This window comes from Hydra vulgaris, chromosome 06 (assembly GCF_038396675.1).
Source record: "Hydra vulgaris chromosome 06, alternate assembly HydraT2T_AEP".
NCBI classification, from domain to species: domain Eukaryota; kingdom Metazoa; phylum Cnidaria; class Hydrozoa; order Anthoathecata; family Hydridae; genus Hydra; species Hydra vulgaris.
The window spans coordinates 7,463,198-7,485,000 of NC_088925.1; the positions used below are offsets into that span (position 1 = coordinate 7,463,198).

At 30.4% G+C, this 21,803-nt stretch overlaps 1 protein-coding gene across 2 annotated transcripts in view; it reads left to right on the top strand.

Annotated features, from left to right (window-relative positions):
* LOC100207576 (WD repeat and HMG-box DNA-binding protein 1) overlaps window positions 1-21,803 on the top strand; it is a 97,629-nt gene that overhangs the window by 59,888 nt on the left and 15,938 nt on the right. For both annotated transcript variants that reach the window (XM_065799106.1, XM_065799107.1), the window contains exons 14-21: window positions 7,468-7,690; window positions 7,823-7,920; window positions 10,505-10,576; window positions 10,654-10,838; window positions 13,167-13,248; window positions 13,329-13,494; window positions 16,229-16,346; window positions 16,838-16,943. In XM_065799106.1, coding sequence (XP_065655178.1) covers window positions 7,468-7,690; window positions 7,823-7,920; window positions 10,505-10,576; window positions 10,654-10,838; window positions 13,167-13,248; window positions 13,329-13,494; window positions 16,229-16,346; window positions 16,838-16,943 — 1,050 coding nt within the window. The remainder of the gene's footprint in view (window positions 1-7,467; window positions 7,691-7,822; window positions 7,921-10,504; window positions 10,577-10,653; window positions 10,839-13,166; window positions 13,249-13,328; window positions 13,495-16,228; window positions 16,347-16,837; window positions 16,944-21,803) is intronic.

The following is a 21,803-nucleotide window of genomic DNA, read 5'->3' on the forward strand; positions in this document are numbered from 1 at the left end:
GCTAGCCTTAGGTCATAGCCTAATAATTAGTCATAGGGATGACAGTAGTATGTTTTTTATTTATCTGTGAATGAATATATTCAGTTTTCTTTTTAATGACATGTCTTAATTTGTATTAATAATAATGACATAATCAGTGTCATAATCAGTGTCTGATATTTTTTAGTTTCTTTGAGATTTAATATGTTTATGTCTTTTTTAAACTTTTTAGATTAGTAATAAAAATAAAAAAATGACAGAGAAATGTTTTGTGGGGAAAGTTTTAAATGAAGATTGTGACAAAACGTATTATTGTAGAATGATTAAAAGAATAAAACTAAAAGATATTGTGAACACAGATGTTGAATTTTTAATTCAAAGAATTGGACACACTTTTGAACTAAATGAGGATGTTTTCACCATGAAAAAGCCTATATTTCTAGATATGAAGCGCTTCAAAAATACTGCTGTGATCCGTTTAAAGTCCACAAGAAAAAAATTATTAAGGGATTGTGTTAAGTTGATATTTTAACAGCAAGTCAACTTAAGATCAAACCTGGTCAAAAACTTTGCTCTAACTGTTTGAATGAATTCAAACTTGAACAAATTACAGGAAAATTTAGTCAAGAAGATGAAGACAAAGATGTTGATGATGAGGATATCTTCAGACCTAAATAAGACAGTTTTAAATAAGAGTGCTTCTTTACTGAAAATATCTCCTCTAAAAAATGTAAGTAAACGTGACAAATTAGAATATGGAAAGCAAAAAGTTAAAAAACTGGAAACAAGTATGGCAAACCTAGTAGCATCAGCATTGGATATAGACCCAAAAAAAGAAGTAATATATATAAATAATATATATAGAAAAAAAAAAAGAAATAATATCTGAGAAAAAGCAAAAGTGCATTAACTGTAATGATTTAGACAAACTTTTAGATGCAATAAAGGAAAAAGGAAAAATCAGTTTGAATGAAGAAAAAGTTCAGTTACTAACATTAACTCCTGATAGTTGGTCAATTAAAAAAACTTGCAATGCATTTTCAGTTTCAGGCCATCTTGTTAAGAAAGCCAGAAAGCTAAAAAATTAAAAGGGAATACTTGCTAAACTTGAGGCTAAAAAAAGACATCCTTTTAGAGGATTGTTAAGCAGAGAGTTATTGAAATATATGAATCTGACAAATACATTAGACAATATCCAGGAAAAAAAAGACTTTGTTTCTGTGCGTATAAATAATGTTAAAGTTCATAAACAAAAACGCTTAATATTAGTTCGTTTTAAAGAACTTCATCTGGAATTTAAGAAGTTATACTCTGAACACAAAGTTGGATTCAGCAAGTTCTGTGAACTAAGGCCAAAGTGGTGCCTTACTGTTGATAGTAGTGGAAGCCACTCAGTTTGTGTATGTTCTTACCATCAAAATGCAAAAAGTTGATGTGCTCTGCTCTTCCTAACAGACATTTAATATATTACAAAGATTTAATGAAAGTATGTGTTTGTAATATAGATAGTCGAAACTGCATGTTTCATCTATGTTCCAACTGCCCTGGTAAAAATAATTTTAAGACTTACTTAGAAAATGTGTTTGAAAAGAATGATTTTGATTTTGATGATCAGATCACATATAAACAATGGGTGTTAACTGACTGAACTGCACCTATTACAGTCTAAACAAGCATTAGTGAATTTATTGAAACTTTAAGTGAAACTTTGTATGACCTTTGTCACCACCACTTTATCAAAGTCTTCCTACTTATCAGAGGCAAAACAAACATTAGACCAATATACCTGCATTATTCTGATGGATTTTGCAGAAAGCTATAGTTTTCTTGTATAAGATGCTATACAAGGGTTTTACTAGCAAGTCGATCAAGCTACCTTACACCCATTTGCTGTTTATTACAAAGATGAAAAAGATCACCTTAAATTTGAATGCTATTGTTTAATTTCTGACCATCTTTGTCATGACCAATCAGCAGTCCATTGTTTTCTCACAAAGTTGTTCCCTATAGTCAAAATCAAACTACCCACAGTGAATAAAGTTAAATACTTCAATGATGGTGTTGCGTCACAGTATAAAAACTACAAATGTCTAATAAACTTAATTTATCACATTGTAGATCACCAAATAAATGCTGAGCATCACTTCTTTGCTATGTCACATGGCAAAAGTTCATGTGATGGAATAGGAGGTACTATAAAAAGAGAAGCAGCAAAAGCTAGTCTACGAGCAGCAATTACAAATCAGATTCTCACACCACAAGATCTGTTTACATGGGCTCAAAAAAACATCAAAGGTGTTAACATATTTTATCTTTCAAGTGATGATATCAATAACCATGAAACAACTTTTAACCTTCAGAAACAATATGAAGGGATGCGCACAATTCCAGGAACAAGAAGCTATCACTGTTTTGTACCAGATGGAGAGAAATTGTTTTTACAAAGAATCTCTAGTGATACTGTCTATGATACTCATGTGTTAAATGATGTTAATTTGATTTAAAAAAATCCTTCAAATTTTCAACCCGGTAAATATATTGCATGCTTTTAGGATGAAGAATGCTACATAGGGCTTGTAGTTGATATTTGTAATGAAAACCAAGACGTTAATGTGAAGTTATGCAAAGAAACAAATTAAATTTAAAATGGACAAACAATGCACGATCAAATCAGTGTTGGGTTCCATTTGACAAGATAATATGTCAAAAAAGTGTTCCATTGATTAAAAGTGTAAGTGCTCATGACTATATTGTTGCTAGTAATGACTATGCCAGTATTATGAGTTATATAAATCAGAGATAAGCTAATTAGTTTCATGTATACATACTTTTTCTTTTAACTGATTATCTTACTCTTTGAATCCACTTTTTTACAGTATAGTTTCTGTAAAATTTGAGGTATAAATTTGTATGTGGTAAGTGGTATTTTTTTGATCTCCTTTTTAAAATATCATCACTCTCAAAAGGCTACAATCATGTCATAAGATAGAGTATAGGTCTTTAAATTTTTTTTGGTGATTGTCTACATATAGAACCTCAACATTAAAAAGTTTCATAATTTATTTCAACTGTTTACGCTACTTTCTATGCCAGCAAAGTCGATGTAATTTATCATAATTTAAAAAAAAAGTGATTTTTCAATAGGCTGCTGCATGTGCTAAATTAATTTTTAATGCATAGTTTTGATTATTCTAACAAGTGGTGACCCTAAGTACACAAAGGTAACTAAAAAAATCCACTTTCTGTAAGTAAGTATTTAACTGTAACACGTTAAAGTTCGAAAAATTATTTATAATATTGCAATATTTAGCAACTTTAAGGTACAATAACTCAAAAACTGTAAACAATCAGTCAAAAACAACTGCAATAATGGATTATTTGGGTGAAAAACTATTACCCTACAAAATTTCAGGTAATCACCATCTTTATTTAAAAAGTTATGGTTTGTCAAAAATCGAAAAAAAACTACTGTAACTTCTGATACACAAATTTTTCGGATTTTGGTCATTTTTAATTCAATCATAACTTTTGAAGAAGTAGATCATCCAAGCTGAAATTTTCTGGATTTTTTTCATAAGATCTGTGTGTGGTCAAAGTTTGAAGCAAATCTGAGATGGTACCCTGGGGAACTTTTAAAAAACTAGGTGATTTGATATGGAATAACCCTCATAGATCTTAATCAGGTTGCCATAACCACCGACTACTGGACATCAAGGGCAAATGATTCATACGTTTTTTGTTTTTTTTTGTTATTCACCTCCTCAAGGCCAAGAAGGCCACTACAGATGAGGAGGCTTCTTAATAGTGGTTATAACCCTCTCTCAACTCTATAACTCTGAAACACGAACCTCTACAAACAAGGCCGCTGCGCGGAGAAACAAGTTGAAATATGTCTTTGACATTACATTATATGTCTCCAGACTTTGCCCTAAAGAAATTTACATTAGAAGTGTGCCTATTCAAAGAGCGACACACTGGTATCAACATTGCAAAAGCACTTGATAGTACACTCTCATACCCTGAATCATTAAAAAAAATACCCAATAAACAGTGTGTTATTGATCAGGCATCAAATATGGCATGTGCTCTAAACAACAGTGTGTCTTTAATAACTAAAGAAGAAGGTTCTGTTACATGCTGTGATCACAAACTCAACTCCGGAACTGAAAGATGCTTTTCTTAAAGCCAGCTCATTTACTACCAGGCTTCATAAATCAACAGCCTTCAGTGCTTCATTGAAAGATGCTTGTTCTAGGTTAGATGTGAGTTATCTCAAAATATCCTCCACAGTAACCACGAGATGGAACAGCCATTACGATATGCTGCACGTCATGCTTTGACTGAAGGTTCCACTCATATACTTACACGATACAGAAGGTGATGATTGGAAGAAAACCGTACCTACAGATGAACAGTTCCTACTCTTTGAAGCTATTGTTCCAGTGCTTAAATCTGTTAAAGAATTATCAGTTTTTTTATCTTCTAACACAGAGATCTGAATTGACATGTCACTGTGGAAAGTAGCAGCACTCATCAACTTCATCGAGAAAGAAAAAAATAATTATGTTACTCGTGGAAACAACAAATTAGTAGAAAAATTCTTGGAGGACTTATTATCAGAACTAAATAAGAGATTCCCAGACAAAGGCTATAAATTACCCGCATTTGCACTAGGACATTACCTTCATCCGTTTATTCGTGGACATCTTCTTGATGTTGATGATGAAAATATTCAAAAACTGGTTGAAAACCATCCCACAACCAAAGAATACTTTGAGAATTCTTCATTGTCTGTCTCAAGCTCCAGTAATTACAACGGTAGTAACCATTCCGTTGCTGATAATGCACAAAGTTGGGAGGAAAATGAGTACAATATTATTTTAGCAAAGTATAAAGAAGATACTAATTCACATCATATACACAAAAACCCTCCTATTAAACTTGAAATGGAAAAATACGAAAAAACAACAAGATCCAAAAATCCAGGAAAAACTGACACCTTAGCATGGTGGAAGCAGCATGCAGCGGAACTTCCTATCCTTTCAGGTGTTGCAAGATCTAGGTTGGCAACTCCACCAACCTCTGCATCATCTGAAAGAACATTTTCTGCTTCTGGCCTTGTCATCACTGATTTTAGATAAAATCTCGATAGTGACAAGGCAGATAAGCTTGTATTTATAATGCAGAACTATTCCACTCTTGAAAATTACATTAAAAAATGGCCCATCGAACAAGAAAATGAAAGTGATATAGGACATGAATCAGACTTATCTTTGCCAATATTAATAGAAGAAAATCCGAAAATACCAACAAAAGTACAGCAAAGGAAAAAACAACGAATGGACGATAGCCAAAGTATTGTAGATTATTAAAAAACAATAACTAAATCTCTAAAAAGCAATTGTACTTGTATTTTGTTAATAAAAAATTCAATAAGTCACATTTTAATTTTTTTTTTTTGTTTTATCAAGAGTCTCGATTCGAGACCATGCGATACTATACAATTCTTTTTATTATTGGTATCATTTGGTATGGAAGCGATACTGATAGTATCAACATTGGAATATAAGCGATACCACACAATATGAGACCTTCCTTCTTGGTATCGAGTGGAATCGAACCAATACTGATAGTATCAACATTAGTACATGAGCGATACCACGCGATACGAGACCATTCTTTTTGGTATTGATTTATACGATACCGATTATCTAGTGTCTACTATGCATAAGCCAATTCAAACCACACTTTAAATAGCAAATCATTATTTTGGTTTATTATATTAAAAGTTGTTGATATTACCTATTAGAACACTCGTGTAACCTTTATTTTGAAAACAGTTATCGAATATTACAGTAATCAGTAACATTTTGAGGTTTAAGTAGCAAAAAACTAACAAAATATAAATTAAAACTACCATAAATCCTTACCCAGTAAACCAATATGGCTGAAATTTTATCCAGAGTTTGATGTGGCTATATGCCACATTTGCACTCATTTTTATCAAATTGTATGTAGTGGTTCTCATTCTAGAGGTATTTTTATTCTCGCACTATAAAGTCAAAATTTCACTTAATTTGAATATTCATTTTAAACTATTTTCTGCAGACATTATTAAAGGATTTCAAAATTTGCATCACAGGGTACCTTGATGTGTATGCTATCACCCCATATAAGTGACCTTCTTGGGTCAGCTAGGTTGGCATTATCAGGATCCATACTAACCATATCCATCCTAATGCAAATATTGCATCAGGATGGAATCTTACATACAAATGTTGGTTTTAAAGTCTAATTTTAGCAACTGTTGAGTAAGGGAGAAATAACTGATGTTCAAATCCAAAAGTTTGGTAGGGTAATTCTGCGTTCCTTGTTTTAATCTGTAATCATATAATTGATATAGGTATCTTTTTTTGTTGCTTGCTGTTTAATGTCTTTTTGACTACATGTCCATTGTCACCATCATTTTTTTACATTCTATTTATGGTTACCACTTTATGGCATCAAGGCATATGAAGTTGAAATAAAAAAATGATTTATCAGATAACTGCGAACTGAAATTTTTTTTTGATGATCAATGTCTAGGAAAAAAACAAGGTATAATGAAAAGTACTGAACACTGAAATGTTGACAAAAAAATTGCAAATGTTATCTGTGATTGAGAATTTAAGGAAACTATTATCATCTTTAAATTTAAAGAATTTTAAGATAAAATTGGTTTTCCTGATGAAAAATGATCCTGCTTATGAAGAACTTTTTTTACTTACTAATTGTAATGTTGTCATTCAATTGTCTTTTTTGCATTTAGATGGCATCTAAACTGACATATCAAATTTAAATGCATTAAAGTTGCTTACAAAAAACAAGAGTTTCTAGAAAAGCTATATAGTAAACAGAAGAAACATATGAAAATAAAAATGAACTTTAGTTGATTAGTTGATGTTATGTATAAAGTGTTATTAAATTTGTTTATCGATTTATTTAGTTAGTAGTGATAAGGTGAGACTTTAGAAACTAGTCAGTAATGTTAAACTCACTGAAAAGGCATTGTTAACTCTTGATAATTTTACAGACACTGATAAAACTTAGTTTTTAAAATATTAACAACTCTCAGTGAAATAGGTGTAGGTTTGCCAGCTGCATAGTGTTCATTCTCTTCCCACCAATCATATTAATCAAGACTTTTTACTATATCAGTGTTCATCAACTTTCATTCTTTTCATTGGATTCTTAGCAGTAGCAATTCTAAACTGTTGCCATTGTTTGTTTTGTGCCCAGTGATGATTGAAGAAAGTTAACACCTCAAGAATGGACAGATACCAACTTTAGTCTGTGCATTCTGAGCAAGTGCTGAAATCTTGGTTTGTGTGTGTGTGATGAAATCTTGTGTGTGCGTGTAATATTAAAAGCACATACATAGTTATCTTATAAAATATTTATAACATTATTAACATATACAATATTTTTATACATGTAAAACATTTTTAGAATGATGAAGATGTTCAAAATGTACAATTATTTAATGATGATAAATTTGAAGAAGATTTTTCTTTGAAAAAAGCAAAAAAAAGAATCAATGAAAATGATATTGAATTTGAGGAAGACCTTTTAACATCTGCTAAAAAACGCCATCGCGTAAACAACTTAAACAATTTTCTTGATGATAACGATGATAGTGATACTGATGATGATGATCCTAATATATCTTTAAGTAATTATTTTCATTTTAAGTATTTTTATAAAACAAATTTTTTTTTCTTCGTGTTTTTATATTTCATTGTGATATTATTTTACTGATATTAATCAATTTCAGCTTTTTTTAATAATTTAAGTCTTCATCTAGATTTAATTAAAGAAGGATTATTACCAAAGCCAAGCAAAGAACCTATAGTCAATGAAAATGATGATTCAAATTCCATAGTTCTTCCAATAACTGAAAAGGTATGACAATATTTTTAATGAAGTTAAAATTGCATACATTTAGAAACAGGTATCAAAGAGCAGGTATTAAGTAACAGATAAACATTTTTAATAATACCTATCAATATTATAAATCAAAAGAGCAGGTATTAAGTAGGTGATGTTACTAAGTAAAAGTTACTAAAAACTATTTTAACTTTTTTATTTTAATATTTTGGTTTAATAAATTTTTGATAATACCTATCAATATTATCAACCAAAATTTTTGTAGTACACAGTAAAAAAAATAACTTTTATACTTTTAATAAACATAATGCTAGTTTTTTTGTTTTATAACAGGTAATTACAGTAAATTAAGAGATAATAAATTTAAGATAAATTTAACTCCTTCCACTATACAAAGTGAAGAGAAATAGTGGCTATGAATCTAATACAAAGAAAAAGTTCCTTGTCATGTACAAAGGCATGAAAATGTTGCAATTCCTTGTTCAAAGCTGCTCTATAAAGAATTATGTGCTGAAATAATCTTGTTTGATTATTGATAATGAATATTATTGTGCTGCATAAATCCGATCTCTTCCAGGACACCAATACTAATTCCAAATATAAATGCATTGAAATGCAAAAATTCGCTAAAAAGCTCTTAGTTTAGCAAGCAATTTGTGAATGTGGGGAAAAAAGCCTTTGTTTTGTGACTACAGGAACAATTAACACCAAAATATACATCAAGGAATGCCTCAAGAAGCATCTTTTGCTATTTCTTTGATCTCGTACAAGTTAATTGCTATTTTGGCCTGATTTAGCATCATGTCACTACTCTGGGACAACTTTAAAACTAGCTAAAAGAATGTAAAATAGGTTTTGTTGAAAAACACTGCAGTCTACCAAAATTTTCTGAATTATGTCCTATCGAAAGATATTGGGCTATTGTCAAAGGAAAACTAATGTTCAATGTAAAAGAGGCTAAAAACATCCAAGACTTCAAAATTAAATGGATTAGAACTACCAAGAAAGACCTGTCAAAGACCGTGCAAAAGCTGACGATGAGTGTAAAACTTAAAATGTGTGTGTTCTCAGGTACACAACTTCACAAACTTACTTATGTGAAATTAATGAATGTAAATATATGTACTTTCAAAATATATGTAACATTCAAATCGAAATACAATAGTTAAATAAATACCTTTAAAAATATCTGTGCAGATTTTTTTTGGTACATCTTTTATAATTTGTTTAAAACCAATATAATGATTTTGGCTTCATTATTTTTTCATATAAATTAATATTTTTGTTATTATTCAGAAATCAAATTATTTTTTCAATTTTATAATCAATATTAACAACAACATCAATTCTTTCAGAAAGTTTGAAAATGACAAATGAAGGGACTTAAATTTTTTTTTTTTAATTTTTTTCTAATGTCATTCTCCTCCCTAAGGCCAGAGGGCTACTACAATCATGGAGGCTACATTGTTGTAATTATAATCCTCTTTCATCTTTTTAACTCCGAAACATAAGCTTTGATAAATAAGACCTCTGCGCGGAGAAACAAGTTTAGAGTTGTACTATCGGTGACGTGGTGAAAATCAAACTTGAAACTTCTCACTTAAGGAAGGAGCACACTACTACCACACCACTACCGCATCTGAAATGTAGTTAATTTAATATTCAATAAAAAATAGATGTGCATTAGCTGAACATTAGCTGAAAAACAAACTGAAATTTTGATATCTTGAAAACAGTTAAAAATTGTAAAGTAGCAGATTATTGATTATGAAAATCATTTAGAACAGGATTACAAAGACAATTATCAAAAATCATTGAACTATCGAAATTATATAGAACAGGATCACAAAGGCAATCATCAAAAATCATCGAAAACAATATCATTTGAAAAGTTATTTAAACAATCTTATCACTTATAGCTTTTTTTACAAATGTTATTATGATGTCATATTAATACATATTTTAACTAAACATTAAATATAACAGTAAAACATAACATCTTTCATTTATATACAAAAATACAAACAATTTTTGGCAACATAATGCTCAAGACGTTTTTTACTTACATAAAAATTACATATAATGCCAAATTTTTTATTGACTATTATGCTTGCATTATATTTTTTGCTGTGTTTAATAGTAAAATAGAAAACCAACCAATAGAATCACTCATAAAAGGCTAAAGCATAAGATCATGAAAATTTACACATTTTATGATCAGTGTAAAAAAATTCTTTAGTTTTTTTTTTTTTTTTTTGGTTTTTTTGTTTCAATATTTTTAATATAATTTTACTATAATATAATTTTTTTTATTTTATATAGTTTACTTATATTTTTACAATTCATTGCATAGATAACTATTTTAAGTTAGCAATCTTGAAATTTAATTTAAGATGTTTATTGTTTTAGACTTAGCAGAATTTACAGCACAATTGTTAGTTAGATTAAGATTAACTTGTCATCGTGAGGTTTGGTGTTCAAATCCTCGATTTAAAAAAAAAAAGCACAAGTGTTTTTTCTGTTTAGTATTAAATTGTTTATTGTTAAAAGTTATATATTTGAAATTTTATTTTTTCTGTTTATTCTATATTTTGTCTAGGAAAAAAAGCCAGTGTTTCATTTACCTTTTCAACCTTCGTCGACACCTCCTCACTTAATGCACAGATTTATGGTAAAATACTTTTACATTTTTTTCAATTCTTGACATTTAATATAAATGCAAAAATCATATTTTATAAAATCCTTTAGGTATGGAACTCCATTGGCATAATACGTTGTCATTCAGAAGACGAAGTTTCATCAATTGATGTTGAGTTCCATAATGCAAGCACTCACTATCCATTACACATTGCCAATGTTTTGAATAACACTATGGGAACGCTTTCAAACACTGTTATAGTTCTGGCTGCTGAAAAAGATGGTGATACACCAAGGTATAATAAACAAAATTAATAAAAGTGCAATGTTTTAACATTTTTACATTAATTTTGTCTTTCTTACTTTCAAGGTGTTATTTACTGGCCACATAAATTTTTATAAAAATTATTTTTATAAATTATATGCATATTATTGTATATACATAATATAAAAAATTTACCATATATAATAAATCAAAGTATTTTTAATATATATTTAAAAATAACTTTATTGTTTATTTTTTTTTGACAAAAAATTTTTAAAAGCAGTTTTTTGATTAGTTAAAAAAAAAATATTAAAATTCAAAACTTTTTCCATGTATCAAAAGTATATGGAAATATACTTTTGATATATGGAAATCAGTATCAAAAAAAAAAAAAAAAGTTAATACAACTAACTATATAAGTTTTTTCCCTAATCATGTTTTTTCTTTTTAATTTTCAATCATACAATGTTGCAGTTACTGTGACTTGGGTAGAAAAAAATTTTTTCTAAATTTTCAAGTCTAATAACCCGATTTTGAAATGCCTCAATTTGAATTTTTATGGTCAGGTCAGGTTATTCTGCTACTGGTAACATGTAACCCAGTTCAACCTGCTTCATGTCCTGCTGCCTTGTAGGATGCGCCTTTTGAGGCAAAGGCTAAGAGAAGCCAACTCCAACTTAAAACACCCCCTGCCTTAGGGCTCTTAGTTGAGTAAAGACTAGAGATGGTGTCTCGATAAAAATACTTATCTTAGGCAGATGTTAAATGCATCCAGTTACTGTCTTAAAGTATTAAGTGGTAAACAGATTTTATCTGTTGACCAGCCTCGCACCCCTTCTTCATCTATTAGGCTGGCGCAGATGTATTTTTAATACATTGTTTTCAGTTTAGGATGTTGAATGCTGGATCTTCTTGACTCAATGCATGGGTTTTGCTTTTGTCTCTGTTTTTATGACTAGGCAACTCATTCTATTATCTCCTAATGATGGTACAGCTCTAAAACTCAGTTTTATAGTTTTAAGGCCGGCTGGTAGTCAGGTTTCCCGAAATCTGTGGTTGCTTTCAGAGAGACTGATTCCAACAGCTGAAAAATATCAAAGTAATAACAGTGCCATGTTGTGCATGGATGGCGTCCCTGGTTGTACTTTTGGTGTGCATTGTCAAGGCCACATTTGGACCCTTTTGTTACGGCTTAGGGTTTATTAATAGTAATAAGGCAATTGCTTGGGCTATTAAATAGTGTACTGATTTCTGTCTATGCTTTGAGTCAAATTCTTTAACAAATTTAAAAATGAATTAAGTACTAAAATTGATAAAACACAAAAAACCATCATCATCACCAAGTTCTCTTAACCTATCATTCACTAATATTCGTGGTCTTCAAAGTAACTTTTCTTCTGTTGAGTCTTATCTTTTGCAAAGTTCACCAGACCTATTTGCTCTATGTGAGACTAATTTGAGTTCAGCTGTCTCATCTTGCGATCTTAGCGTTGATGGTTATCTTCCTTTAATTCGTAATACTCCAATAGTCACATGCTTGACCTGACCATTTACATTGGTAAGAATTCACCCATTTGTTGTGAAACTAGGTTTGAATCCACAGGCTATTCTTTTATGTTCTTTTGTTTAGCACCACTTCACTCTATCGCCTTTCTCTTCATTCTATATCTCTCCTTCATCTCAAGACTGCACTCATTTTGATGTTATTTCTGATCAAATTGACCAAGTCTTCTCTCTTTATCCATCACCCCATATTGTTGTTGTTGGTGACTTTAATGCTCATCACAGTGAATGGCTTGGCTCTAGTGTCAGTGACTCTTCAGGCGTTATGAAAGGGGCACACAATAAATATGCGAAAAATTATTCCTATTACACAAACAAATTTAAAAAAAAAAAGTTTTTTATAATTTTTATCCAGGTATAATATATTCATAACTCTGAAAATTAGAAAAAATGTAAAAGCTATTTGGGTTACAGTAAACCCATGTTTACCTCTTTCAACTAACCAAATATGAGACAAATATTTAGAATATTTATTTGCCTCTGGTTTAATGGTAGAGTTAATCAGACCACTCAAAAAAGTTAACTCCCTCAAAGAAAAATGCATAAAAGTTACATTAAATGCTCAAAAGATATTTTAAACCTGAATATATTTTAAGAAATATTCTTTTTTTTCATATTATATTTTTAAGTTATTTTAAAGATAACTTCAAAATATAATCATAGGAATGGGAACAATGTAAATTAATCAAAAAAATTTTATAGTTTATTATTTTATAATCATATAGTATTTATAACATGTTTTGTTTCTATTTATTGTTCTATTTCTATTCAAGTGTTTACTTTTTTTTTTTCACAGTAAAATTACATGTCATCACTTTTCTACATGGGATAGTAATAAAGAATGGAGTCTATCATTACCCTTGAATGAAAGCATTCAGGTATGAAAAAATTCTAGTTCATTTTTCAAATTTAGTTGGTGTATTTCTTTATCAAATGAGAAGAAATTTATTAATTTTAGGTCATTGCTGCAAATGACAGTTATGTGATTTTAGCTACAACTCAACAATATTTGCGTTTTTTTACAATAAGTGGAATTCAAACACAAGTTTGTCATCTTCCTGGATCTGTTGTTACCATGGCAGTTCATGACAAACAACTTCTAATTGTTTACAATAGAGCTATTGGTATGTCAATGGTATCAAATTAGTTATATGACTATAAGTAAAATATAGCTTCCAAATTTTTAAGTCAAAAATATAGCTTCCAAATTTTTCTTTAAGTCAAAAAGAAAAACAATATTTCTTATCTGTACTTTTTTTTTTTATTGTTGTTGTTTTTTAATTCAAACTGATATTTTTATGACATGTGCATTTCGAGCTGAGTTTTAATTATATTTCCCTAGCTAACCTCTCTACTAAAATTCATTCTCATGTTACTCTTCATTAAATTAAGTCTCATTATTTTACTGTAACTGTTCCGAAGTGCTTCAAAAATATTCGTCAAGTTTCTTTCCTCAAACATCAGTTCTTTGGAGTTCGCTTCCTTAATCTGTTTCCTTATTCATATAATTTGCAATCTTTCAAGTTCTCTGTTAATTGTCATCTTGCTTATAAACTTCATTTTTTCTCGTCCAGTAACTTCCAACTCTAATAGTGGTTGCTTGCAGCCTTGTTGGAAGGGAAGATGTTTAAAAATAAATAAATATTGCTCATACAATCAATACCAGGTTTGTCATCTGTAAAGTTATTAGCTCAAATACTACTGTTTGTGTAAGCTTGCATAAAACCTACAACATTGCAAAGATCTATGCTAAAACACTAGTTTCCAAAGGTTTTTGATTGGTATGCACAATCAATGTTTGTTGTTTTTTTTGTCAATAAATTGTTTTGCATCCAACTTGTTTATCATAAGATCTATTTACTAAACTTTTTTTTATGTACTTGCAGGGTATAATATCTTTTTATTATAAAATCTACAAAAAAAAACTTTACTTGTTCACTTATTTACAACCTCACATGCTTAAACTCTACATTATTTTATACACTTCTATACTGACAATCACATATGAGTAAACTTGACAGACCCATGAAGTAACTAAAATTTTTATCAATTTCACCCCAAAACCAAAATGTGCAAAAAATACTAAAAAAGTTCATCGCATTTAAAAATGCCATCATGTAAAATAATATTGTTGTGTGGATTTACCTTATAACTAGGATTTACTTAATTTTACATACATTTTGCTGAAAACTTAGGTTTACTACCTAAGTTTTCAGCAATCAAATTAAGAATAAAGTTAATTTCTGTCCACTCTTTTGTTTTGTTATTTATAGTAGGGGTGTCCCAGATAGCATTTTTAAGTTATTCAGCTGAATATCTGATAACCATATGTTCAATAATTATACGGTCTGATAATTTCATTACACCAAATATCATAAAAAATAATCACAAAAAACATTAGGAGTTTTTATTCGGAAGTCTTTTAAAATAAATTATTCCTGATAAATGGTTTTTTTCTATTTCATCACTGCATAATCAGAAAAAAATTCTATGAATTGTATGAAGTGAAAAAAAAAGTTAATATGAGTTCTTCAACTGCACAAAGTAGAAATGTAGCACATTAATTATAAAAAAAAATGAGAAAGTAAAAAAAATTAAAATCTTCAATGAAAGAGATGTTCATTGAAGATTTTTATCAAAAAAGATATTAATTTTGAAAAGTTTAAGCAAGTTCATAAAAAAAAGTTCATAAATAATGTTGAAAAGTCAAAGTTTATAAAAAAATATAATAATTTATTTAGATAACCATTCATTTAGTAAAATCATTTACCAAAAATGATAGATTTATTGATTTAATGTCATATTTATAACCTTGGTAACAAATCCTGTTTATTATTACCTGATTATTTAAAAATACAAACATTTTTAAATTTTTATGTTTTCTCGTTCTTTTAATTCCCAAATGACTTTATTAAATAACTAAATTGTGAATCTGTGAAGACTGCAGCATTAGTGTGCAAAATGCAGCAAAACAAGTTGTTGTTTGTTTTTGTTTTTTAATTTAACATAAAATATCCAGTATAATCAACTAAATGTTATTATTTGTCTAGTTACCGTATAATAATGCTAGACAACCCCTAATTTATATTTACTATTATGTGGAAAAATTTAGTTAAATTTATTCATTTGATAGCTGATTCTAGCATTTCTAAAGCTATTTAAAGAATAGTCAATGAGTGACTCGTAAATCTAACAACAAGTCTAATAACAAGTGAGAAGAGAAGAAACTAGAGAAACATCAAGAGAAACATTTTAAATGATGTCTATCTTTAATGCAGACATTATGCAAGATTAATAAGATAATGCAAGATTAATAAAGTTGAAAAACAATTTAATGTAAAAAAAATAGTGCAGTCATATTAGACAGACAGCAAAGCATTTCATCTTTATTGTTTAAATAATAAGGAAAACAGTTTGGAGTTCTTGAATCATGTTTAGAAAGCAAGAACAAAATGATAAAATTCATATGCACTCCACTTTGAAGAAAAACTCAAAAATTTTCAATTTAACCAGCATTAACCAAATGTAGATTTCATCTGATTCAATTATTTTTGATGAGCAATGTAAGTCAAATGGTTCTCCTAGTTTTGTAGTAAAAGATGACTAAGATATTGCCATAAACAATATTTCTTTAATAATATATTATCTGAAGATAAGCCATATTTTTGAAATGTTGAATTATGATGCATATTTTAGTACTTGTTTTGTCCATTTTTAATGTTTTTTGTCATTGTTATTTTTATGTTATTTTTATATTGCAAAATATACTTAATTATATACTTTTATCTTGTAGCCACACTTTTCCAAAAAGTTTTAAATCAACCTTAAAATTATATATACATATAAAATCTTGTTCAGGATATAGCAGTTGCCATTGTCTTGGTGTACTGTGTATGCACTTCATAAAAAATAACTGGAAAGTTTATTCGGATAATCCACTCAATTTAAGAGATCATCTTTCTTTAGTATGGTTAGGGTGAGTTTTAATGTTGTACTTGAATGTTATTAATTGTTTAAATGTGTTAAAATTTTAAATAGAGGTTGTTTAGTTGTTTAAACTAGATGTTGAATACGTGATTTTAAATATAAAGTGTGACTAATTATATGTAATTATAATATTTATTGCCATAAATAATAAGTTTGAATAAAAATATTTTAGGGGTGATTCACATTCTCAAAATTTTTTTTTTTTTTTCTTCAATTTGATTGAGAGGAGAGAAAAAATATTTAGTTTAGTTGAAAATGATGTGCATTATATGATTTTACCAAGAAATTTTAATATGATTGGTAAAAGTAAACTTCAGCCAGAATATTGCCCAAGTTATTTTATGATCATATTCTTCCCACATTCTTGAATCCATACTTTTTTTCTCCAGAGATTAGCTATAAATTTTTTTGTTGTTAAAGTTTTACCAAAGCTTATATAAAATGTTTTAATGGGTTGTTTTTTTTTATGTTTTCTTTTAGTTTTTCGACTGAAGGATCTCCAGTTTATGTAGATTCATCTGGAGATGTGTTTTTGTGGCAGAGACAAAATTCTTTATGGGTTCCAGTCACAAACACAAGAAATCAAGTAAACCTTTTTTAATATATATATATATATATATATTATTGTTCTGTTATTACTATAACTTAAGTCAGATCAGGTTATCCTCCTACTGGTAACATGTAACCCAGTACAATCTGTTTCATTTCCTACTGCCTTGTAGGATACGTCTTTTTAGGCAAAGGCTAGAAGATGCCAACTCCGACTTAAAACACCCCCTGCCTTGGGGCTCTTGGTTGAGTAAAGGCTAGAGATGGTATCTCGATAAAAATACTCATCTTGAGCAGATGTTAAATGCACCCGGCTACTGTCTTGTAGAAGGCCTCCTAGGCAAAGACTTAAGGGGTAAACAGTTTCTATCTGTTGACCAGCCCTGCACCCCTTCTTCATCTATTAGGCTGGCGCAGATGTATTTTTAATACATTGTTTCCAGTTTAGGATGTTGAATGCTGGATTTTCTTGACTCAATGCATAGGTTTTGCTTGTGTCTCTGTTTTTATGACTAGGCAACTCATTCTAATATCTCATAATGAGGGTACAGCTCTAAAACTCAGTTTTATGGTTCTGAGGCCGGCTGGTAGTCAGGTTTCCCGAACTCTGTGGTAGCTCTCAGAGAGGCTGATTCCATCAACAGCTGAAAAATATCAAAGTATTAACAGTGCCATGTTGCGCATGGATGGTGTCCCTGTTTGTACTTTCGGTGTGCATTGCGGAGGCCACATTTGGAGCCCTTTGTTATGACTTAGGGTTTATTAGTAGTAATGAGGCAATTGCTTGGGCTATTAAACAGTGCTCTGAGTACTATCTATGCTTTGAGTCAAATTATTCGATCTAATTTTAAAATGAATAAAGTACCAAACTATAAAACACAAAAAACCATCATCATCACCAAGTTCTCTAAACCTATCATTCACTAATATTCGTGGTCTTTGAAGTAACTTTTCTTCTGTTGAGTTTTATCTCTTGCAAATTCACCAGACTTACTTGCTCTATGTGAGACTAATTTGAGTTCAGCTGTCTCATCCTGCAATCTTAGTGTTGATGGTTATCTTCCCTTAATTCGTAAAGACTCCAATAGTCACATGCTTGGCCTGGGCATTTACATTGGTAAGAATTCACCCATTTGTTGTGAAACTAGGTTTGTATCCACAGACTATTCCTTCATGTGCTTTCATTTAGCACCACTTCACTCTATTGTCTTTCTCTTTGTTCTATATCGCTCTCCTTCATCTCAAGACTGCGCTCTTTTTGATGTTATTTCTGATCATATTGACCAAGCCCTCTCTCTTTATCCATCAGGTTATATAGTTGTTGTCAGTGACTTTAGTGTCATTGATTCTGCAGGCATTAAAGCCCACAACTTTTGCCTTTCTCAATCCCTAACTCAAATAGTCAACTTTCCAACTCGCTTTCCTGACAACCCGAATCATTTACCTTCTCTACTCGACTTATGTCTTGTTTCTGATCCTAGTCAGTGCTCAGTTTCTCCACATTCCTCCCTACGTGCTTCTGATCACAGTTTGATCTCTCTTAAACTAATATCTCATTCTTCTTCATCACCTGAATCCCCCTATTATCGAACCTCTTACAACTACAGTAAAGCTGACTGGGATTCTTCGTGATGGCCCTTGGGTAGAAATCTTTTGTCTTCCTGTCAACAAATGTGCTTCTTTTGTTCCCCCTCGACGATTTCAGGCCAAGCCTCACTCCCCTCCATGGTTTCCCTCACACTGCGCCGCTGCGATTGCCAATCGAAATCATTACTTTCATATTTATCAGCAAAACAATTCTCCAGAAAACAGACGTCTGTTTATTACTGCTAGAAACAATTGTAAAAAAGTTTTGTCTAATGCCAAAACCTGCTATTCTCAGGTCATGTAATCTCGTATCTCAACTCAAAAATTAGGCTCTCGTGACTTCTGGAGAATCTCTAATAGTATTAATAATAAGAACAAATCTTTAATTCCACCTCTCTTGTATGGTTCAGACTTTATCACCTCACCTAAAGACAAAGCTGAATTGCTTGCTAAAAACTTTTCATCAATATCATCTCTTGATTCCACTAGTTGCGTTTTACCTGATATTGCCAACAAACAGGTTGATCCATTGCTTGACATTCATATCACTCCATCTTCTGTATCTAAAGTGATTTCCTGCCTAGACTCTTCTACAGCTTGTGGCCCGGACAACATACCTGTTATTGTCTTGCAGAAGTATTCTTTGGAGCTGTCCTCTATACTCTCAAAACTATTCAACAAATGCTTATCAGAGTCTTGTTTTCCAGCCTGCTGGAGAGCGGCATCTATTATCCCTTTTTTCAAAAATTCTGGAGAATGATCTGATTCGTCTAACTACCGTCCCATTAGTCTTCTTCCTATCATAAGCAAGGTATTTGAATCTTTAATTAACAAACACTTAATTTCTCATCTTGAATCTAATCACTTACTTTCTGACCATCAATATGGATTTCGATCTTCTCGTTCTACAGCTGATTTGCTAACAGTAATAACTGATACGTTTTATCATGCATTAGATAAAGGTAGAGAGGTTAAGGCCATCGCTCTTGACATTTCAAAAGCTTTTGATAAAGTTTGGCATGCTGGTCTTCTTCATAAGCTTTCTTATGGTGTATCCAGCAACATCTTTAAGATTATTGAATCCTTCCTTTCCAATCATAGCAAAAAAGTTGTCCTCGATGGACAACACTCTTCTTCTTATTCTGTAACTTCAGAGGTTCCTCAAGATTCTATCCTTGGCCCAATACTCTTTTTAATTTACATTAACGATCTTCCAGATATTCTCACATTTAAGGTGGCATTGTTTGCTGATGATACTACCATTTATTCTTGTCGTGATAAGAAATCAACACTCTCTGATTGCTTGGAGGGGGCATTTGAGCTTGAAAAGGATCTCACTTCTGCTACAGCATGGGGCTTATAGTGGCTGGTGAACTTCAATACAGATAAAACTCAATTTTTTCCAGCCAATCGTTATCGCAATAATTTCGATCTTCCTATATTTATGAATGGTGATGTACTCAATTAGTCATCTACTCCTCATCTTCTAGGATTAACTCTTACTTCCAATCTTTCTTGGAAACCATATATCAAATCAGTTGCCAAATTAGCATCTGCTAAGTTTGCATCTCTTTATCGAGCTCGTCACTTTCTTACTTTGGATTCTATTCTCTATCTCTATAAATCTCAAATCCGCCTTGTATGGAATACTGTTGCCATATCTGGGGGGGTTCTTCTAATGATGCCCTGTAAACATAGTTGGACCTGCTCTTGCAGCCAACCTCTAACCATTATCACATCATCGTAATGTTGCTTCTCTTTCTCTTTTCTACAAATATTATAATGGGCACTGCTCTAAAGAGCTAGTGTCTCTTGTGCCATCTACTAAAATTCGTTCTCGTGTTACTCGTCATTCAATTAAGTCTCATCCTTTTTCTGTGACTGTTCCTAAGTGCTCCAAAAACGCTTATTCGTCTAGTTTTTTTCCTCGAACATCAGCTTTTTAGAATTCGCTTCCTTCATCATGCTTTCCCGATTCATATAATTTGCAATCCTTTAAGTCATTCGTCAATCGTTATCTTGCTCTACAATCTTCATATTTTCTCTTTTAGTAACTTCCAACTTTAATTAGTAGTTGCTTGCAGCCTTGTTGAAAGCGACGATGTTTAAAAAAAAAAAACTTCAGTTATTATTATTTATAGCAGTAATTAAATTCAGGAAAGGTTAAAAAAATATATATTAATAATAAAACTAGAAATGAATTGAAAATTAAAAACAAATTAACTAAAAATTTTTCATTTTTCACCTCTAAAATTTTTATGCATATGATTACAAATATTTCGCATAATTGTTAATTATGGGAATAGGTGCCTTAAAATGACCGTGTGGTTTGACACTTATATGACCATGTATTATAATTCTATGCATTTAAAAGGAATCAAGCATTTATAAAATACACACTCTTTGAATGTGTATTGTATTAATACTTATATTTTTGGAATTAAAGAGCGTTTTTCTAAAAGAATCAAAGTCTATTTTATTCTGAGTTGAGTTTTAGAAATTTAAAACCCTAAGAGATTATTGCATTATTTCTGACTTAATCTTTTCTGCAGTCTTTTTCTTTTTCCAAAATTATTACTGTTAATATATAGGTATTTTTCAGCAGTTTATTGGAGTTTTGCTCATCAGTTACTTAGTGGACCATTAGTGACAGCCGCTACAAATCGCTACCTGATAACTTTTCAACATGTCAATAGTGGCTAGTCATTGGCTAGCCACTTTTGGCAGCTGCTACTAATGGTGTACTAAGTAACTAATGAGCAAAATTACAGCAGTCCGCTTAAAATGCCTAAATAAGTCCACTGAAATTCCACCTAAGAATGTTTGCTGGGATTATTAAAAAATATTTTAGTCAAATTACAGTTAGTTCATGTCTATTTTGTGCTGGGTAAACTGTAGAATTATAAGAAACCATACTACATAAATTGTTTTATCATTTAAGGATGCTCTCAATGTTACAAAAAGCTTTGCCTTATTATAGCATTTTCCCATTTTGATTGTTGATAGTGAAGTAGTTAATAATGAAATGTACATTTGTTTAATTAAATGACTTCAACTTTGTTTACTTTTTCAAAAATAATCTTTTTTTTTTAATGTAATTTTGAAAAGTTACTACTGTTGGAAGATGTTGTAATATTTTGTTTTGTAATATTTTCAATACATTAGTTTGTTATCTTCTGGTTTAAACTATTTTCATTACCATACTAATCAATCGAAATAAGCATTGAACAACTTTTTTAATTGAACTAGTTAATTTCTTATTAAGCTGTTTTTTTGATTTTTTTTTTGTGTGTGTGTGTGTATGTGTGTG